General features: G+C 35.8%; 1 protein-coding gene across 1 annotated transcript in view; it reads left to right on the top strand.

The window, feature by feature from the left end:
- FMN2 (formin 2) overlaps window positions 1-21,617 on the top strand; it is a 166,753-nt gene that overhangs the window by 6,146 nt on the left and 138,990 nt on the right. The window contains exon 3 of the mRNA XM_037392766.1: window positions 16,301-16,467. Coding sequence (XP_037248663.1) covers window positions 16,301-16,467 — 167 coding nt within the window. The remainder of the gene's footprint in view (window positions 1-16,300; window positions 16,468-21,617) is intronic.

Here is a 21,617-nt window from a genome sequence, read left to right as displayed (position 1 = left end):
GCGTTTATAATTTGGTATGTTTTGAATGGAAGTCTGTTCTAGATGCAAGAGCACAGCCACCGCATATGTACTTGAGCTATTTGCAAAACATGCAGCGAGAATTTTTTTTGTGCTTTTATGAAAACTAAACAAAATCATATGGCTTAGAAAGGGAACAATGACATGATTTACAAGTCACATGTAAGAGAACAGTTAAGCTATCAACAACTTTTGCATAAGGCGACTATCTTGGTTTATACGGTGGATTTAAAAAAAATTATATAACTTATAATCACCTGCATTTATAGTTGCTTTCTTTATGCACGTTCTACTTTGTTTGACATCACAGTAATATTGGTGAATGAACCTGTCTAGAAACAGCAATTAAAATTAGTGGCTTTTTTGCACAGCAGGAGTTTGAAATATTCAGGTAAAGCATTAACATTATTTTCCAGGTTCAAATCACAAAAACACTTTCATTCTTCAGTAGTCTTCAACAGAAATCCCCAATTTCAGTCTTGAAAATTAGAATTCAAGTTTTTAACACAAAAAAGGCCACCCCCCTGTGAAATGAGCTGAATCTTTTTGTGTGTGTTTTAAATCCCTTCCACCTGTTTTCATGGATTTATTTCCGGGCACCTCTATGTAAAGTTTCACAGTTTGAGGTGATCATTACTTTCAGATTCATAGCATATAAAAAGCACTTTTTTTTTGTTTTGTTTGGTTTTTACTGTGGACATGAGGCAGATTATAAACAAGTCTAAGAGCAAAACTTTAAATTTATCATCAGCAATTAGACTTCTTTAATGGTGGTGCTATGGTGGAAATAAATTTTATGTGGTAAGATTCAACAACACGGAATTACTTTTTAGAGACCTGTTTTCCAGGAAACAGACTTTTTTCACATTTCTTCACAAGGTTTTGATTTACTTATTAATAATTTTTGTTTTATCATGTTTTCCCACCAACATTTTAGATTGTTAATGTGAAGGGACCAATGTCCAATGCAACAGTAGTTCTGTCTCTTATGGAAATTACGGTGACCCTTATTTGCATGTACATACCAGCTGTCTTTACAGGCACAGGACAATTATACCTTTCAGTTCATGCAGAAAAGCTTGCACTGAGGGAACTGGAAATGAAGTGATAATGCTTCATCTCTTTTTGATAATTCTTATTTTTAAAACCATACTTTCAAGCTGAAAATTATCAAGCATATAAAAATAACAGCTAGTGTATATAAAATGGGCACAAAATGTAACATTAGCGCTTCCATAGATTGACTGCCATTGCTGTAAGAGCAGAAAAACCTCTTTATTTAAACCAGCCTGCACAGGAACAATTACAGAAATAATTTCCTTGTAATTTGAATACTGCTTCTGAAAAATGTTTTGTTTTAATTGCGTGCATGAGATACATCAATTTGGGAACTACCATCAGGCTTTTAGAAATAACATGCTTTGTAGTGGCTCATTTCTATCATAAAATAAATAAATAAATATCAGCTTCTTGCCTAGAGCATTAAATCCCATCTTGCTGTGCAGTGACTGCAGTGTTGTTCTGCATTTCTAACTAGAATCAAGTAAAATATTCCACAACACTGTAGTCATCTATGTTAATGACAGCAGGTTCTATGCAGATGACTGGCCTACTTTTGCACTATGTTGTGGCTTGGCTGTGTGCCATTTGGTTTTCACAATGATCCATATGAACTCTTCTAAGGCTGATTTAATGTAAAATGTAGATGGAGGACAACAACTGGAATGGTAGAGACTGCGTATTTTAATTTTGTTTTATATAAGAAATAAGTAAAATATGGCATTTCAGATTTGATGCATTGGCTAAAAAAGTAGTGTGGACAATTTTACAGGTATTCCGTAATTCAGGGATCAGATCTATTTCTTTTATGATGAAGACAGCTGTATTTGAAATTGCAGTGACAGTAATTACAAGTTCTAGATTACCTGATGCACAGTGGAGCCATGGCTTTTATGTTGTGGTCCCTGGAGGACAAGAACTGAACCTGAATGAATAGGGTTGGCACTCTCACTTCAGTATGTGGCAATGAATGATTTGTACTAACATTAAGAGAGGATCTTGTTGGGAAAATGAAGTTTATGTTTCCAAACGTTAACCTAACTGAAACAGAAGAGCTAACAGATTGATTGAACAAGGAGTTTATCCTCGCATTAATTTGAGGTGCAGTGATTGCAGAGGAGCTAGTAAGGGTGTCTGTTACATAAACTGAATGTAAGAGTCCCATCAGCTGCCCCAGATGGTAATTAAACTTGACCCAGGCAAACCTATGCCCTTTCTAATCTCTGTTGGCTGGCTGTAACGCACTTGCTGCATAATGTCTTTCAAGGAGATCATTTATCTTCAGATTTCTCTTCAGAGATTTACATTTGTCCTGCTTTAGCTGCAAACAGGAAACAAACAAACAAAAGTCCTGGTTACCATAAAACAAAACCTGAAGTCAGTCCCATGCTTGTGCGCTCACAGTCACTTTCTGATTTCCATGGCCTGCTGGCTTGCTTCTCACAAAGGCCACTTTATCTCACTTCTCCACTGTGCTAATGTCATCTGCACCCACTTGCAGTTCCAGTGCTGTGTCTGCAGGCATATACAAAGGTCTTAGTATAGATAAATATGTGAAAACTTGAAAAATCAGGGTGAAAGTTTGTTTCTGAGACATAAATTATGTTGTCTTAGATAATTTTTCAAGGTGGTGTTTTGTTTTTCATTCTGATTCAGGTGACAATGCACACAATATAGATTTGTATCTCTTGGCATCCTGTGGAGGCTATTTATCATGCAACTATTATTTAAGACTACTTATGGTTTACGGTTTCACTGATGATGTTTGTTAGCAGTAATACAAATTTCTTTTATCAGATGGCAGGGCAGTGTAGCCTCCTCTCAACTAATGGAGCTACCCAACAGCAACCCTTCATGTGATACAGGATCACGCACTACACTGAATGTTGCTAGTAAGCACCTGTAGGGAAAGGTCTTCTCTTTTTGCCTAGAAAACCCAAACCTGAGGTGGAGGGAGTGGGAAGGGCTGCAGTACTGCACTGCAACTACAGTAAAATGTATTTGAAAATGGACTGACATATGTTATTGAAAGGCTGCTGAATGCTAATAAGTTGATTTAATGTTACACTGCAATATGGGAATCCCAGTGACACGAGTAATGTCACCGGAATGCAGTCCTACCACAGACTTGTTTTGAAGTGATCTCATGATTAATGCTTTTATCTTTATCTAGAACTTCATTGGGAGCAGGAGGTTTTGGTTATGGGGTTGAGTGCTGCTTCTCTTGGACAAGCTCTTTCTGAGCAGCAACCTGGTTCTGAGGTCTGACTGGCAGCCTGACTCTAGTCTGGAGTAGAAATCTCTTGTCTCAGTTGCCTGTTGGTCTCTTTTGGGATGCAAAGAGGGAAGGGAAAATGGACAGTTTATAGCTGGAGGTCCATGCAGGTCTGCTTGGATCTGAGACACAGTACCAGTATAACAACCATCACATATGGGATCTAGCTAGGACTGGTCATTAAAGGGCATTGTGTGCTTCAGTGATTTCTGTGAAAAGATCAGTGGATTATTCCAGGGGGAACAGTTATGTGGAATTGAAGCTTGAATATATTTCTTGGATCTAATTGAGCTTTATTATTTTTTCAAATTATTTATAAATTATTTAATAGCTTGAGGGGATGGTTTGTTCATTAAAAAAAACCCCACAAAACAACTGTGTAGGTGTCTGCACTAAAAAGAATCTATTTCTTGAAGCAGGCCTTGCTTTTTTCTGTATGCTCTAATGTGCATAGAAAAATAAACCTGGAAGTGAAAAGCATCTCTAGGAATATTTTAGGCTGCCTGCATATAAGGGATAAAGTTCTAATGTGAATCATAGTGATAGAAAATGCAAAAATGCTAATTACCCAAGATATTTTGTTTGTGCTGTAGTTTAAGCTCAGGATATGGCCAAGTGTATTGCTTATAAACTACTGCCAAAATTTGGATTTACGTAAGGAATAGTGGTGATGAAGCATATATGTGTAGGCGTTTCTGTGGCTGTGGCTTTGATTATTTTTAGGTACATTTAAAAACATCGTTCTGTAGCAGTTAGGAATAATACAACAGTTTATGGAAACTTACTTTTATGCACACAGTTTATCTTAGGGGATGAGGCGCGTTGATACAAGGGGAGCAGGGCAGAAGCAGTGAGAAGCTGTGAAAGGAAAGCAATGGAAGGATGTGAGAACTTAACATGGTGTCACCTCATTCCTGCCTCTTCATATGATAATACAAGGCCAGTTGCATTTCATTAAGTGCTTTAGAAAAGGCCAAAGTGGGATCGGGAGCTGTGTCACTATTTCCTTTAAACAGCAGCAACTTTCTGTATTCCTACATTGCATTTCCTATAATGGAAGTTAGGGACAAGGAGATGGTCTGTGTTGCCTTGAGTACAAAATGACTGTTCCTCATTTTATTTCCATATTGCTGCTGTCCAGAATAAGTTTTCTTCATACTGATGGAAACAGCTAGGATTTCTGACAATGACTAGGAAGTGAGTTTGTTTTCTGATGCAAAACTTTGTTTTATTCTCAGTTAAATACACAACAAGACTTCTTTCATCTGTAGATGTATGGATGATAAAACCATGAAGTCAGTTAGCAGTTCTGCAACAGTAAGAGACAGTGGTTATGAGATTGTGTGTGTGCATGTGTGTAAACAACATCAGAGTTATAAAAATAAATGCTAATATACATAAAATTAAATATATAAACACAAAAAAAAATGCTTGAGAATTTAATCTTTTCAGTGTTTTGACATATGCAGACAAACAGTGGCAGGAAAGCCTAGTCACAAATGAAATTTATTATTGAGATGTTATTATTTGTCAGTAAAAGTATCAATTGGTTTCAGGATCCATAGGAAATTTATCAGGAGTGCCAGAGCTCTGAACCTGGTGTGAACTTGAATCAGGAGGAAGCATAGATGACTTTACTGTGGAACTAATTACAGGAGGCAGCTTTAATTCTAGAGTTTATTTGATGACAAAATCTGGCTCAGATGTCCCTTGAAGATGCACAATAGGCAGTATGTACCAGGGGAAAAGTAACTCATATGCTTTCCTCGCACTGATAAGGAAAAAATCACTGTACAAAAGAAGTTAATGCTGCAGTAACACTATAATTAACTACATTAACATCTGCGAACAGTCATGACATAAAAGTTGGTTTTCATTAAAAAAAGAAAAAAAAACCCAAAAACAAAACAACAAAACCAAATCAAAACCAAAACATTGCTTTCATAATAGAGGGTGTGTATCTAAACACTATTTTGTCATGCAGAGTCAAGACAATGCAGTATGCTGAGAAATAGCTGAGGGAAATATTTGATTCCATCAATGAAAGAACATGAAGATCCAGTTACAGCAAAGGAGGGGTGTTTTGGTTTTGTTCAGATGGTCTAGAAGAATATCTGTGCAAATATGTGCAATTGTATGCGTATGTTTTTCATGGAACATAGTTCTAATTTTCTGCTTTTCCCCTTTCTTCATCTTACTTTTTTTTTTTTTTTTTGTAATGGATACAAAGAAGAAAATATTTTGTACATTGTGATATATATTAAAAAGTCAGCAGTTCTTAAAGTTGGAGCAGAGGGCACAGGTCTCGGAGAGGAAAGAAAGCTAAGGCATGCTAGGGGCTCTAATGAGTGGGTTGAAAGAAATTTGCTATTTTTGTCCCACTTCAGAGGCTTGCTAATTTAGTTCAGTCATGTTTTGTGACCTGTGGCTGCTTAAGCAAATACTTGGATTTACTTCTAAGGTAGAGACAGGCCAGACTGCATTAAATGGCAAATGAAATGTAGAACCATTGGGAATAAAAAAGTCTTACAAAATCGGGTTGTAAAGAACAGTGTGTATCAGTTTGGATTGACAAAAGACTCTGTTAGTAATAGTTGCCCAAAAAGACATTAAAGGAGCTTCTTACTTTAAAGAGCTAGACAGAAAAATTGTGGCTTTCCAGCAGTCTGTGAGAACCTGGCACAGAATATTGCTTTCACATTGCAAATCACCACAGAAACTGAAAGGGTAAAGATGGACAGAATTAAATACTTGCTGAGAGGAACCTAAGCACCTGGAAAACACAACATGAAAGTTGCCAAAGATGCATATGGTGCCTAAAAGATTCGGTAGACAGACACATATTGGTTCTCTTTTAGATAAACCACTATAATTAGGGAAGATTTAGCAAATATACCTCTGTAATCTACAGTAACACTGCGTTAGAAGCTGAAGAGAGAACAAGGTGAAAGGAGACGTGTCATATAATGTTGTGGGAGGGTGAACCTAGTTTATATTTTTAGAAAGGTGTTTTGTACTGTGTACCACTGCTGTATCATAGTTGGGGAATTGTTTGGTATTTAAAAACTTCAGCTTCTGAAAGATATTTAGTGACATATAAGATATATTCTTACCTTTCACTATATATATGATATATGTAGTGAAAGGTAGGGATAAAAGCATAGTTTAATACTTTGTCTCAGTTTATCCTGTTATACGTATGTCATATATCAAAAAAATCAGTGTGGGGGAAAAGTGTAAAACCTTAGTCACTGTGCAAACAAAATTTCAGGGAACTTAATGTTCAAGCTAGGGAGGCAGAATGCTTCAGAGACTTGCTAATCTGCAAGAATTCTGAAAGCACTGTCACAAGCCATCACAAATACTTTAATATCTTTTGAAGCTCTGGTGATAGCAAAGTTGTTATACCTGCTTTTAGAAAAAGTACTATATTGTTGTTGTTGCAAATGATTGAGGCAATTTCAATCATCTTAAAATTGACTTCAGCAACAAACAAGGCTTTGGAACAAATCCTGAAGGAGGAAATTATAAGATATAATTAGCTATTGGGTATATGATAAAAGGGAAAAGAAAAGCAAAACTAAATGCAGCGCGGTTTTAGCAAAGATCAATAAGACTACACTGATAACTTTTTATGTGCAGCTGCTTTCTAGACAATGCAAAAGTGGTAGGAAGAAATTCATCTGAGTTTCCGTACAAAATGGCAACACTGCAGACCACTTACCTGAAGGAAATTACTGGCGGTTTTGATGAACGACTCTGCCATGTTACTTCACTGCCACTGGAGAGAAACAGCTTTGCTTTGGCCTACTGCTGCCTAGTGTTGTGATAGATAGGCTTGGCCAGGTTGTTGAAGTTTATTGTATAATTAACAGAGGAGTGCAGCTAGGCCCTAACCTTTGGGTGCAGGACTTGATGTTTTCATTACCAAGTAAAATTTTTGGTAAATTTTTATGTTGCTGTATTGTAACACAAATTTCAAAATTAGGAACTGGGCTGTCATCGGAAGTTCATTCATCAGGATGAAGGTCTGCATTAGTTAGGTTTTGACTTGACTGTTTCAGCTCCTTCAAGCACAATTTGTGCAAATATGGAATATGTTAAGTAATCTTTATACAAACCATTGAGGGATATGTTGAAATTGGTGTTGTTGCCATGTCTCATAGTCAGCCCAAGTTGAAAAAGCTGTTTCAAATATGGCTTTGGTTCAATCAAGGGACACTACGAATAAACAGTGAGTAGGGGTTTTTTTGAAAACTCTTTGTAACATCCTTTCGAGGGTGGCTTTTAATTTCATTAAACTGGGACCTTTCCTTGTCATCTTTATTTTTGGAGAATCCCGCTTTCAAATTTTACCAGACCTCTACTTTTTTCATCAAGGCATTCCTGGAAGAATTTCAGGGGCATTTGTATGAGATGCCGCTTTTGACCTGCGTGTACTGTGGTGGCCCTGGGGGCAGCAGCAGGATTCTTTTGCTAGTGGCAGCTTGTTCCTTTGCTTCCAAAAAGGAGCACACACACATGTGTTCCCTGGCTTTTTTTTTGGGATGTCTCAAACACTTGAAGCTGTTAGCATTATGTGAATCTCTTTCTGTAACTGCGTAATGGGTGGCTTGTTCTAGCTGAGTGAGTTGAAATCTCAATGATACAGTTATTCAAGCTGTCTTGCACAATCTGGAATCTGTTTAAATGATTAGTGGTAATTGTGGGGCTAAAATAAGGGAGGGAAAATTGCTTGAGTTACACAGGGTTTGGTATCTTGTGGTTCTAACTTAGAACTACTCGGGAGTTTTCATGGAAAATTTTTGACAGTTAAGAAAGGGTACTAAGAGACGGGATAGTGTAAAAGAGATTCAGACAGCTTGGCAAAAGTAAAACATGGTTACTGTGATAATCAGGTGCAGGACTGAGAGATGTGAAATTATTAAATGATAGTTTTGTTCTAGTTGTTTGAAGAGTCTATGAATGTAATCAATCGATACATTCTTCACTGGAATGTAATAAATACATATTTTTTACTTTGAAATTGCATTGAACTGCATGTAGGCAGGCATAGAAAATTGGGGGAATGGGGGAGATAATGTTGATATATATCTTTTTCTTAATTCTCTTGTTTAGACAGAGTTTCTGCTTTTGACTACTGCCTTTGAAGATGATATGCAGGTTCACTTCATACCATCCATGTGAACAGAGCCAGGAAATCTGGAAGCAGAACATCAGAGAAGCACAGTCCTCTCAGTCATTTCCACACATGCCTAACTTTAGTAATGCTCTAAATACTAAAATATAAGATATAAATATATATTCAAATAACACATTAATATATAGTGTATATATATTATAGTAATGTATATATATAACTAAATCTCTATATAAGCTCTATTCTTTTTTTCCCTTAGAAGCCTATGTTTGTATACAAGCAGTGAATGCAGGTATTAGCTATTACGCTGATAATAAGAATAAAAGGAGGTATCTTCATGACAGAACTATATTGATTTATATCATAATGCTAAACCTTGAAAAGTTTTGTTACTTTTAAGGTTTATGTTACCTGGAAATTAGGCTTGCAACATATTTGTGTTTATTCGTAGTGGAAGGATTAGATTTATTTTTTTTCTTTTTATTATGAAACCATGTTGTGTGTACGGGCCTGTTGCTTGGTGGGTTTTCCATGTTTTATGTAACAGGCTATGAGAAAACTGTCACATGGTTTTAGGAAAGTATCTGTCAATGAAAATTCAGTCTCTCAAAAAAACCCAAACAAACCCAACAACAAAACAAACAAACCCCAAACCAAAAAATAGAACAACAAAAACACACACATCCCCCCACCCCCCAAAACAACAGCAATAAACCCCAGCCAAAACAGACCCACAGCATGAGAGATCTGGAACAGTTTCCCAATCTAAATCAGCAGAGGATTAGAAGATCTGCAGTGAAAAAGAATAATAAATGAAGTCTCTAATCCTGGAATACTGGGCGTAATCTCCCAGGTCAGTCTTCAGGCAAGAAAGATGCTAAATTTGTTACTTTTTAGTGCAAATGTGTATTTAATATGTAGTTATGCAGGACTTGGACATATTATTTGAAGAGAAGAGATGGCTAGAATGATTTCCAGTGCTGTTTTCATTTGCCCAGATTCCATGTGCACCTTTGAAAACCTCTTTTTTTCTCAGCAGTCCTGTGTTGCACGTTATATCTAGGCTGTCTGGTTCAGGTTAGCTGTAGAACATGAAATTTGGGAAGATTAGGAAATTAAAGGAAAATACTAAAGAAATGTAATACTTTTGATCCTTCAAGGGAGGTATTAATTTTATATATGAAATACTAGTCACTCAGCACTTTATGTATTTGAGACCTAGGAAAGTACATTAAACAGAAAGGTGAAAATGAAGTGTGATTGATTCGCCCCTAGTAAATGATTCAGCAAGTTTTGCTGTGTAGTTTGGGAGAATATGAATGAGTAAAACTTGCACTGCAAAGTATTTAAGAAATTACATGTAGTTGCAGTTACTAGCTCATCTACAGCTATGGAAATCTTTGCAGTATTTCTGTCTATTGGACGTGTTTGTCCTCTTCCCGCATTCTGGGGAATGTTTGGTGCTGCACAGTTCAGGTGCTTTGCCAGATTCTTTAGGTCTGTCTTAGTTATGACCTTGATGATAAGATATGTAGAAAAGAAGACAGACAAATATTGGAAGGAAGGAATGCTTTAGATATATATGGGGTAGCAGATATCTGAAGTATAGTATTTCCTAACTTTTCAATGATGTGGAAATGGGCCTTTTCTTTTACTATTGTCTGTTCTGTCTATTTTTTTAATTTATTGAATTATGTTCATAATTGGAGTCCTTTCTAAATGAAAAACCCTAAGAAGGCTACATTTGTTTTTTTTATATATTGTAGGACTAATAGAAAACTGTTAGCTCTAATATTCTAAATGAAAATTCACTATTTTTTCCATCTCTTCTTCCTTTTTTTTTTTTTTTTTTTTCCTTCTGTACTATCTCCCAAAAATAGAGCAAGGCCTATGGTACTTTTGTCTTCAAAGCTTATGAAATCTTTTTGCTGTGTAAGCATTTCTGATCTCACTAAACTGGAAATAATAATTAAAAAAAAAAAAGAGTAAACTGGGGAAAAAGAAGGCAAACTGATTTCAGCTTTTGAAGATGTAAGCAATACCTGCATGAATGAAGTTAACCCTTGATGTAACTCTCAATAGGGCGTTCAGAACTGGTGTTACACTGAAGCTGTTCACTCTGCTTTAGGAAAAACTAAACCAGAATGACCATCTCCGGTCAGGTTAAGATGTGCTGATGCAGCTGCTGTGCTAATGGTGAAAGTGTGGTGTGGTGCTCTGGTTGCTAGAAGAAAAAATCATGGGAGACCAGCAGAAGGGGGAGCCTTTGGAATATAACTCATCTTGATCATTAGTCTCAACTTGTGTTCACTGACAGTTGTGCTCCTGGGCTTTTGCAAATGCAATGTAAGGAGAATAAGAGACACATCTTTAAAGATAAATGTGAGGTTATAACAGCACAGTCCTCAGGGAAACATTATTGCAAGCTCTGCTGTAGTGCAGTGCCTCAGTGTGTGTGTGTGCCTCAGACACCTCTCCAGGCCAAGGGAGAATTTGTGACTGTGTCAGTACTGAGTGGGATTATTATATGAAATTATCATATGCATTTTATATAGCATACATAATGATATTTTACAATGCTTCATTATCATACGAAGTAATATTTGATATTATGAATGAATTTTGGTGGGGGTAGGTTCCTTTTTCCCTCCATCTTGCATTTGAGTAAATATGGTTGCAGTAAATCTGAAGTTGAAAATGATTATTCAAGAATACAATTACCTGCATTTTTCAGAAAGGGAGACAGCATAAATGGAAACCATACTAGAACTTTTGAATTTTCATTCTGCATCGAATAGCTTACATGTTCCACAGAAGTGGTTTTGATGAACAGTTTTATTCAAGTCTTGGTCATAGGGAAGGGATGAAGACCTGTAACGCCATATAGGAGGTGATAAGATAATAGTGCTGCCTCTTCATGGGAACGGGAGGAAGCAACAGATGACATGGAGGTGGTGAGCATGGAGTCTGGAAGCTGAACCAGAAGACCCAGGTTCAGCTGTGGCAGCAAATGTATCACAAAATATCCAAAGAAGGCCAGAGTACCTGATACTTAAAACTTTAATTTTGTGTTCGCATTCTTTTACTTAATTAGTTCTGTAATCCTTTGTAAGAAAATAAAAAAACTTACTGGGATTTAATAAGTCATTCTAAGCTCCTAAAAAATAACTTAAAAGTTTATAGTTATCTTATTTGCTGAAGGGTTTTGGCAAGATCCTCAAAATACTGATTTAAGTTTGAAACTTAGCTGCAGTTCTCTAATTCAAAACTTAGTATGCCTCTCATCTCTCACCAAAGTAATATTTAAGGGAAAGATAACAATAAGCTTCAGAAAATTCATCACCTGGGATATCTGGGAAGAAAATTTTGTTTAAAATACAAAAAATAGGAACTTAGATCTCTTTCTTTTTTTCTTTTTCTCTAAAAGGTTGAGACATGTTGCTTCTTTAGTATTTTCATGACATGTAAATGCAACCAGGACAAATTGATTTACCATTCCACGTAACCCTGTAAAAGAAATCAGATGATAGCTTAATAATTATGAAAATATTAATCATCTAATTATTCCATGTTATTTGCAACCATCTTCACTTATAGAAAGTATCATTTCATGGAAGTTACAAATATGAGGTGATTAATTATGTCTGAGGAGAAAGGCTATTGTTGCTGCATTTTATTTATAAACCAAAGATGAAAAATTGTACCTCAAAATCTTGCAGTTGAAGTTGACAGGAATTTAGCCTATACATTAAATATGGCTGTGATTTTGGTTTTGCTGTTTAACTAATAGATGCAAGGACTAACATTGTACAGTCAATTTCATGCATATAGACACAAAGTCATTTTAATTTAAATTAACTCCACGGATGTGTAGTGCTGATCAATAGTACGCTGGCAAGCTATTTCTGGTTCCAAACAGAAGCAGTTAAAAGCCTGTGGAGTACAGTGCTAAAGAGATATTTTGCTATACCTAAACAAAAATATAATCCTCATCTTGCCCTGAATCAAAATCATAAATGTGATTCCAGTTGCTCCTCGAATCTCTCTTGCTTTGGCACCAGTACAGGCACTGGTAGGGCCAGAGGGCAGTTAGGTAGGGGCAGATTAGGCACCAGCCTACCCAGGCTGCAGAGGACGCTGGAGCTGGAATGCTTCCATTGTAGTGACAACTGGCTTGTAGCTGAAAGTATGTGAAAGAGAAATATCAGGTGCCCTTAACAAGGGAGGAACTACTTCTTGGTAAGCAGCGACGTTCAAATGCTCTCCCATGTAAAAGTTTCAGCTCTGTCTGGAGCTCAGTGCTGCAGCGACTCCATCCATCAGGCGGTGCAGCACGGTGTGGTGGTGTCTAGAGGAAACAAGTGACATTCTCAGGTATTAACGCACTTTCCTTTGGTAGGGATTACCTCCTCGCTGGCCTTTAAGGAGAATATGCATTGTCCTCTTTATAACTTTCACTGGGTTTTATGTCTGACAGGGGGTGGGTTGTTCTGACACTTGTAATGACCATTTAATTTGATGACAAGTCCTAGCTGGTTAGGCACAAAATTTCAGTGGTTTAACAGTCTGTTATTTTCCTCAGTGCTTTAAACATATAACCCATTCATTGTTGATGCAGACTTTTTTTCACAGCTGTTTGCAGTGAAACTATGCTCTATGCATTGAAAATTGAGCTTTCTTTCAGCTTGCATTTGGTAAAATGTGTTAACTGGCAAAATGTATTTCTATAATTCAAATTTCTGTGTCTGTCCTCAGATCTCCATAGCAATTCTAAGGAGCACACAATCTGCGTTAGAGCACAGCAATATCCAAACGTTGTTACCTTGCTGTTGAGAACCTTTGGTTTTTTGTCTCAACAGGCATTTCATGCAATGAACAGCTTAACAGTACTGAATCTAGAGTTAAATGGTTGATTCCTTTAGGTTAAAAAGCACTGCCTAATATAATTAAGTATTTTTTACTACCCTATTTATTCAAGACTACTAATACACTGGAGAGAATGCTTCAAGTTCAGATGAACAAAATAGCATAAGTAATACAGAGTACAGTAAAAGAAACTAAGTTCATTAATGACTTTTTTTACATATATGCTTATTCTGTATTGTAAGAAAGCTAAAGTATGTTTAAGCAATATTTAAGAATAACTAAGCAACGGTAGTTGATAACTGCTATACAAATTAAACAGCAACTGAATGGTGACTAGGATTCTGAAGGAAGTATTTGATCTTGAGGGAGACTGTTAAGAAGTGTTACAGAAATTAGCAAATGAATGGGTGGATTAAAGAAAAAAAAACCTGCCTCATTTCCTGTTTTGTCATTTACGGATGTTATTCCTGTTAATTAGGTTCAAGCAAAAGGGGGGGGGGGGGGCAGGGCAGGGGGGAAAGAGAGCTATTCTGCTTCTGGATGTGCAGAAGAAGACTATAAACATGACTAGATTATTTACATGTTGAAACATTCAGACAAAAAAAGTATCAGGTCTGACGTTCAAAAGTCATGAATAACATTTGAATATTTAATATGGCAAGAAGAATGTGTCATTTTCTCACATAGTCCTATTTTTTTGTGTGTGCAGAGTGTTCTGGTGTTGATTTTTTTTTTTTTCTTCTGGTGAGTGTAAGGCATTGGCTTCCTCATTCATCTTCATTACTTGCAGTTTCCTATAACTTGACAACTTTCCATGCTGTTGAACTTTACTCAGTGCTAAAAGGGGATACTGTGGTAATATGATGTGCTTTGCCCCAGGAATGCTACCAGAAATGCTAGCTGTTGGTGCTTTGGTGATAGTGTGATGCAAGTCTTGTATTCTAATTCTTTTCTAGAACTTGTTTATATAGCTCAACCTCAGTATTTAAAGCCAGGAGAACCCATTTATTGCAGTAAGAGGGCAGTAGCAAGGGTATTTTTTAGTGGTCTTTTACAGCACCACTGAGCATTGGCAACTACAACCCCAAATTAAAATTACTAAACCAAATCAGAAACATGTCTGGCAGCAGCTCCCTATTTGCGCTTTGATTCCATGGCTTCATACTATTGCCTTTCTTCACATAGGAGGGTGCTGTACATTGCTGCAATGTTGTTAAAAATCACAGTGCATATCAGTCAGTAAGAAAGCCAGTCTTCAATTAATTAACAACTTTGAAGATTTAACAACTAAACTGTACCTTTAGATAAATAGATGGGTAAGTTGAATAAGCAATTATGTTGCTATCAGCTTATAAGTGGTGAAATCAGGGAACAGAGGAAGACTAATCAGCAAACATAACAAAACTTGTGTCTCTTACAAATTTATCCCCTAGCTTATCCCATTAAATGTATCGTATTTTGTCGAATAAAAGGCTAGGAAACCTGGACTAATAATTCAGAATTAACAGATCTTTAGATGCGGAGAGGAAAATCGTAGGAAGAACTTGCAACATTTTAATCTACTGTTTACTTTAGTCTTAGCATTGCCACATAAAGTTAAAATAATACAGAAACTTTGGGCTAAATGTCACTTGCAATACGCTTTTTAAATTGCATCCAGATGTTTAAAAGAAAAATATTTTTGGTAAGTTCAGAAAGCCTGAGAAATTTTACATTTTTAATCAACATTCAGACAGAAATCTTGCATTCCTATGTAAAAAAATAACAGTAGTATTGACATTATTCTTGTTGTTATTATTGCTACTTAAAATGATAATAAAATACTTTCTTAATGCAGTATGGTTTTTTTTCTGGAGAATACCTTTGGCTTCCAGTGAGTGAATGGAAAAATCATACTATAGAAACTGATTTAGGTACAAATTGTATTCAGTTATTTAATATTAAAACATTAAATTAACTTTATTACTCCATCTGCCTTTTCTCTTCCAGTAGATCTATTTCATCTCTATCTATATCCTGTAAATCTGAACTTTGGCATCTTTTGACATTTTAGAGCTTAATCAAGCAATTTAATATTCTTACAATATAGATTTTACTGCAGCCTGCGTATGTAACTAATTTTTGTAGTTTTTTTTTCTGGCTAGCTGCACACAGCATAATGGTCTTTCAAACCTCTGGCATAGTCTCCTGCAATGTACTTTATAACATATGCCCTCCTTTCATGCTCTGTGGTGAGATAACAAAGAAAACACTTTGATCGTGAAATCTGGTCCTATAATAGGAATAAGTCTCTTCTCACTTTTCAAAAGTTTTACTTCTCTGTTGTTGCTTGTGGTACTGCATCTTAGTTTGGAGCTGCACTGGAGCTGTATTAAATACAATTTTTAAACAGAAAAGTTATCAGGGTGTATTTTGTTTGGTTGATTGGTTGGGTTTGGGTTTTTTGTTGTTATTCTTTTATTGAGAGTTTCCTCAAAGAAATAGAACAATATCTTTTAAAGGCTATGATCCTTTTGTCATTCAAAATACAAAAGTTCACTCTAAGAGTTGGGGGATTTGATTCTGTTATAACTTTGTGTGTCACCCTTGGAAAAATTTACTGCATTTCTTGGTAATATCTTGGTTTTCCCATCAGGACAATGACATAATACAAATAAATAGGAGACTGGTGCTACAGTAGCATCTCATGGCTTTTGTTCCTACTCCATGGTGCAGCCAACATAATGTATATTTTCTTGAATATCCTAATTAATCAGGCTACAGATCAGTTAAAATTATTATATAGGAGTATTCTATATTAAAGACTTTTTTCAATAATTCTTTTTTCGTTTCATTATTTTAGTTCTAATAGTTGAGATTTTCAATAGACATTGTAATTCCTTAATCTTTGTGTCCTATAGATAGCTACAAATTCTTATTGATCTGTGTCATCACCTTGACAGGACGAACTCTGCTGGAAAAGCTCTTCAGCCAGCAGGAAAATGCACCACAAGAAGAAGCTGAAAAACTGTGTTCTCGCATTATTGCAATGGGTCTTTTGCTTCCATTCACTGACTGCTTCAGAGAACCATGTAATCAGGGTGCCCAGCAAAGTACACCCACGTTTGATGTAAGTACTGAGAAGTTATCTTTGACTTTGTTGTTGGGTTTTGGTTTTTGGGTTTGTTTTTTGGTTTTGTGTTGGTTTTTTTTTTTTTTTGGTTTTGGTTTTTTTTGCCAAGCAGGACATGATTTATCAATGACTTACCAGTCCTGAGAATTCTGTTAGTCCTTCTAATGAAAATTGCCCTTATGAGAGTGGTAAGCTATTTTTCTGTGCATATACACTGTTGTATCAGGTAAGCATTAAGTTTAAAAAGATGCTCTCATTACTTGATTTCTTACCTTTTTAACTCATATCTTAGTCTGCTAGACTGTTCTTTACCTGTTGTTTCCTTTAAGTCTTTTTCTTTGAATCAAAGCGCTCTATAGGACTACTGAAATTTCAATCCAATAGCTGCTTCACCAAATAAATTAAAGGAACAACAGAAAACAGCATGTCACAAAATTTTACAGAACCCAAACTGGGATGTCTGTGCTACATAATTTTGTCCCACTGAAAAGGCTTCTGGTACAAGATAGTGTAGGGTTGAGGGCAAATTTGCTGGCATTCCAGTGACAGTATCGTGCCTTTGCGCTATCTGGCCAGAGTGCTGTTATTGGCCATGTTTGCATACCATCACAAAACTGTGACATAGACATGGTCTAACATATTTTCCTTTCTCTTGCCTAATGGATTTAACATTAAGACGTCTTTCTACTGTATGACACTTTTCAACCCATGAAGTTTTACAGTGGAGTTATTTTTATGAACCTTGCCATTAAATGTTATCTTTGACACTTCTTTGTACTGGTTTCCGTGACTGAAGATAATCAGGGTTTTTCTCTTCACTAATTAAATTCAAAATAGTGTACAAATATTAACTTATCTACTTAATACTTACTGGTATAGTTAAGACCATCCCTGGTTTACACATTGAACTGAAGATTGGTTAGAAATACTCAAAAAATTATTGACATCTATATGAGAGAACATGAGTCTTTTAAACTCTTTAGATCTTTCTCATCTTTCCTGAAGAATAGTTTAACACAACTGATGAAGGGAAAATGGTTGTAATAAATTTGTTCAAATAATTCTTAAAACAAACACGCTTTCCAAGATAATACAGCTTATCTACAAAATCACTCCATGGTCCCTCTAATAATAGTCAAAGTTTGTGTGGTGGTTTTGGTGTTTTGTAGTTGTTTGTTTGGTTTTGTTGTTTTGTTTTGGGTTTTTTTTGTTTTAAAAGTTCAAAACATTTTCAAACTGTTTTTTGAAATTAATTGAAAAATGGAGTGTGACTATAAAACTAGGGTTATTCAGGCAACTTATAATCACACACCATCTGAAAGTGTTTATGGTTAAATACACTTAATAAAGTTACTGGAAAAGACACATCTTTTATTTTTCAGGTTGTTAAAGCAGTCTGGCAGTAGTTTCAGTTCTCTTGGTTTTATTATATATTCAGCTAATATCTTCTTTTTTAGAGTATTGAATACAATATAATTTTTTAAAAATTTTCTCCTCACAAACAGATTTTATCAAATAAAAATTTTGGAAAGAAACAGAAGAGGCTTTTTTGTTAATTGGTATACCATACTTTATCTGAGTAAGATAATTATTCTGCTTATTTTTCATTGACCTTATCCAACTGGATGGACTTTCTGAAAACAAACCGTAGCCTAGCTCAGTGCCGTGTGAACAGCATGTCAGGGTCAGTAATTTAAGATGTTGCTATTTTAGCAGCGATCTTAATTTGAACTGGATTATCAGTAAACCACAAATATTCTGGTACTATTTTTTGAATTATTTGTAAGTCCTCTACTAGGTCATGGACCTGTAAAACATTGTCAGAGGTAGTGTAAAGCCCTGTGTATGCAACTAATAGTGCATCCTACTTCAAAGGAGTATAAATCTGTTTTGAACACTAGGATCTTAGCAACTGAATTTCACACGGCACAAAGGTGAGAGCTGCTGCTATTGAGTTTGGGAATACGTTTCTGCTTCAGCCTTGGTGACCACAGTACAGGAACACTTGCCTATTACATGCCTTATGAGGGTGAAAAAGTTTAGAACTTACATTATAAACTCTAGTGACTGACATCTTGAAAATCAGGCTTCTCCTAGCTGATTTTGCTTCTAGAATGAGTAAATAAAATATCTTACAGAAAATAAATGTTAATAGTTATGTAAGGAAATGAAACCATTAAGAATTAGTGTGAAAAGACTTATGGTGGTGCTGTATATTACGTAAAAAAGGACATGTATATTTGTTACTCGTGTCCCCTCTTGCATCTCTCTCCATGTCTGTACTTTGATTTTATTCTTATTTGCATTTTCTTTTCTTTTCTTTTTTTTAATTCATTAGAACAAGATTTTAATGTTGATCTATACATTAATTTCAAAGACAGAGGAATTAGAGTATCCTTAAGTAATACCTAAATATCACTCGTCTAGAATTGAGAGATACATCATCTTTGACCTTAGGCCCAAATTGGGAGCACAGCCAGTCCCATATTCTTCCTTCATCTCAGAGTTCATCAGATGTGCTTCCAGTTCAGTCCTGGATTGCCTCCAGTTGGCTTCTGTCCTTTTCAATCAGCTGAAACTGCCATCAACAAAGATCCTGTAACCCTGTCCTGGTCCCTGCCGGGTCTGTTTGCTGCCTTGTTGTCCTTCCTCCCTGCTACAACCAGCTCTGGTGCTTTTTTGTTTGTTAATGTTACTCATTTGGCTGTTTCCATTTTTGTCTTAGTCTGGTTCTTATAAAGTCCCTTAGGTCACTCCTTTAGCATGTTTTTTTGCAGAATTGCCAATGTTTTTTCTACTGAAATCCTTCCTTGAATCCCTCCTTTTCTCCTTTTGTGACTGATCCTATGTATTTGAGACTTAATTTACTTTTTTTTTTTTGTGTTGAATAAAATCCATGATTCCTCTTTTGATTAAGTATGGTCCCACAGGCTTTGTTTTTTGAAGATGTTAGGTTACAGTTTATGAAAATAATTCAGTAAGTTTTGTTCACTGTATGATCTATGGCTCATGGCTCGAGATGAATATAAACAGATTATTTTAAAGTCTTATTCTCTTACTCTGATCTCCTTTTCTGGATGTCCTCCAGTGTATTTAATTTAATATGGCTAATGCTGAACTCTCTGCTGTCTTGAAATGTTTGTAATTGCACACTCTGATTATATTCTCGTCTTTATTACTCATACCCAGTGGTCACCTCTAGTTCTTCCTGTCTTACAACTGTATATCCAAATCTTGTGTCTGTTTTCTCAGTAACACAAAAGAGATCTGTTTTTTAATTTCTCTCAATATATTCCAGGCTTCAGTGTGGACTTCTGCCTCACCTTGTTAAATAATTGTCCACAACTTCTTTTACTTTAACTTTTCTACTTCTTTCTCTTTCACACTGTCTGACTGCAGTTAGGCAATGCCTTAATAGTAAAGAAAACTTTCACAGCTCTTAGTTTCTTGGGCTAGTATTATCATGGTTTCTGGAAGCCAGTTTAAATTAAATTCTTAGCCCTTGTACTTCTGGTGTAGATTACACTTTGTGGATGTGGTGCTTACTCCTTTGTTAGTATATGACAAACATGAAGGACCATTGAATACCCAATGAAAGCACACATCTTCAGAGAACTAGCAGCTGTTATCACATTTATGTGAGGACGATGCCCAGTTTTCAGAGGCTTATAACTTGGTCAGATCTTGGCTGGATTTTAATGGTGATTTGAAATGGCATGTTCCTGGCATGTTCTGAACTTTCTGTCAAATTTCAAGTCATAGTCCAAAGGACAGAAACTTTAAAACTGTTTTAAGAACTTATGAGAAAACTTTCACGTTCTATCTTGGCCCATTTTATCAGTTATTTCTTTCAAAACATATTATGGCAGATGCCCAGAATAAAAGATTAGCCTTGAAAAATAAAAGTTGAACAAAGCTCTAAAAGTAACAGAAGTAGACAGGGCTGGGGTTTTTAAAGATGTTTGCTGTTGAGAACCAGTGGAAGATTTCACTATAGCTCTTCCTACCTACTCTTCTAACAAAGTAAAGAGTATCAGTAAATGTACAATAGATTTGCTGTCTAGAAATATGATGCCCTTTTTGCTAGTTTCCTCTCTTCTGGAGAGGCTGCTAGTTATTGCCTCACGGACATCATGACTTCTTACTTGTCAGGCTAGCTTTACAGCCTTTCATTTGTCTGCTAGTACTTTATGAAAGACAGTTTTTAAAAAAAAATCAAACCCAAACCCAACCAACCAACCAACCAACAAAAAAAAGGCCAAGCAAGTGGGCAAGTTACAGAAAGACAGGTTAGCAAAACCTTACTCAAAGAATGTTCTCTGGAAATTTTCTTGCCTTTTGAGTAACTATTGCTTGCTTGCCTTTTAAATATTTCCCTTTTTAACAGTTGTGACTTGTTCAAAAGGGCTTCTAAAGTTTAAAATTAAAACAAAATGAAATATCCTCTGACTGAATGATATGTAAGAAATTAATGCTTTGTGAAAAACTGTCAGTCCCGAATGGCTGTGTCATGGTATGAAATAATTGTATTTCTGTAGTGCGGGTGTACTCCTAAGATTTTTAGCATGTTACCTCATTATATTATCCTACTAGAGTAAAATAAACACAGGGCTGTGCTGGCTAAACAGTGCATCTTTGGCAAGAACATAACCACAGGATGTTTTGAAGCCACCTGTTGGAGGATCACAATTTTCAACAAAGAGAGATCTCATTTCTTGCTTAGCTCCTCTGTAAATGATGTATCACAGAAGCTAAAAGATGGATATCTTCGGAGAGCCATCAGTAATGTATATAAATTATACACATTTGCATTAGAATTTGAACTGTTCTCACACCAAAATAAAGAAGCTGGCATTTCCCTATCGATTCAAGGCAACTTTAGTTTCACTGTGCTATTAAAAAATATTGACTCTACTGGGTGTTTGCATTTTATCCAGGAGTTGCAATATTACACATTGTGGATGTTTAGTTCTTAATTATGACTTCCTATTCCAGATTTTCCAGTTCACACTGTGCAGTCTTAAGTTATGGGCATTTTTCCCATAAAATTTCCCATAAAAAAGCAGATTTCTGCTTTTTTTTTTTATAAGCTTTCCAAGCAGTTTTGTGTGTTGTTTCTGTACATTAGGTTTAAACCACTTCAATTC

Source organism: Falco rusticolus, chromosome 6, assembly GCF_015220075.1.
Source record: "Falco rusticolus isolate bFalRus1 chromosome 6, bFalRus1.pri, whole genome shotgun sequence".
Lineage (NCBI taxonomy): Eukaryota > Metazoa > Chordata > Aves > Falconiformes > Falconidae > Falco > Falco rusticolus.
The sequence above is the reverse complement of the archived record's forward strand: the minus strand, read 5'-3'. Positions and strand labels throughout refer to the sequence as shown.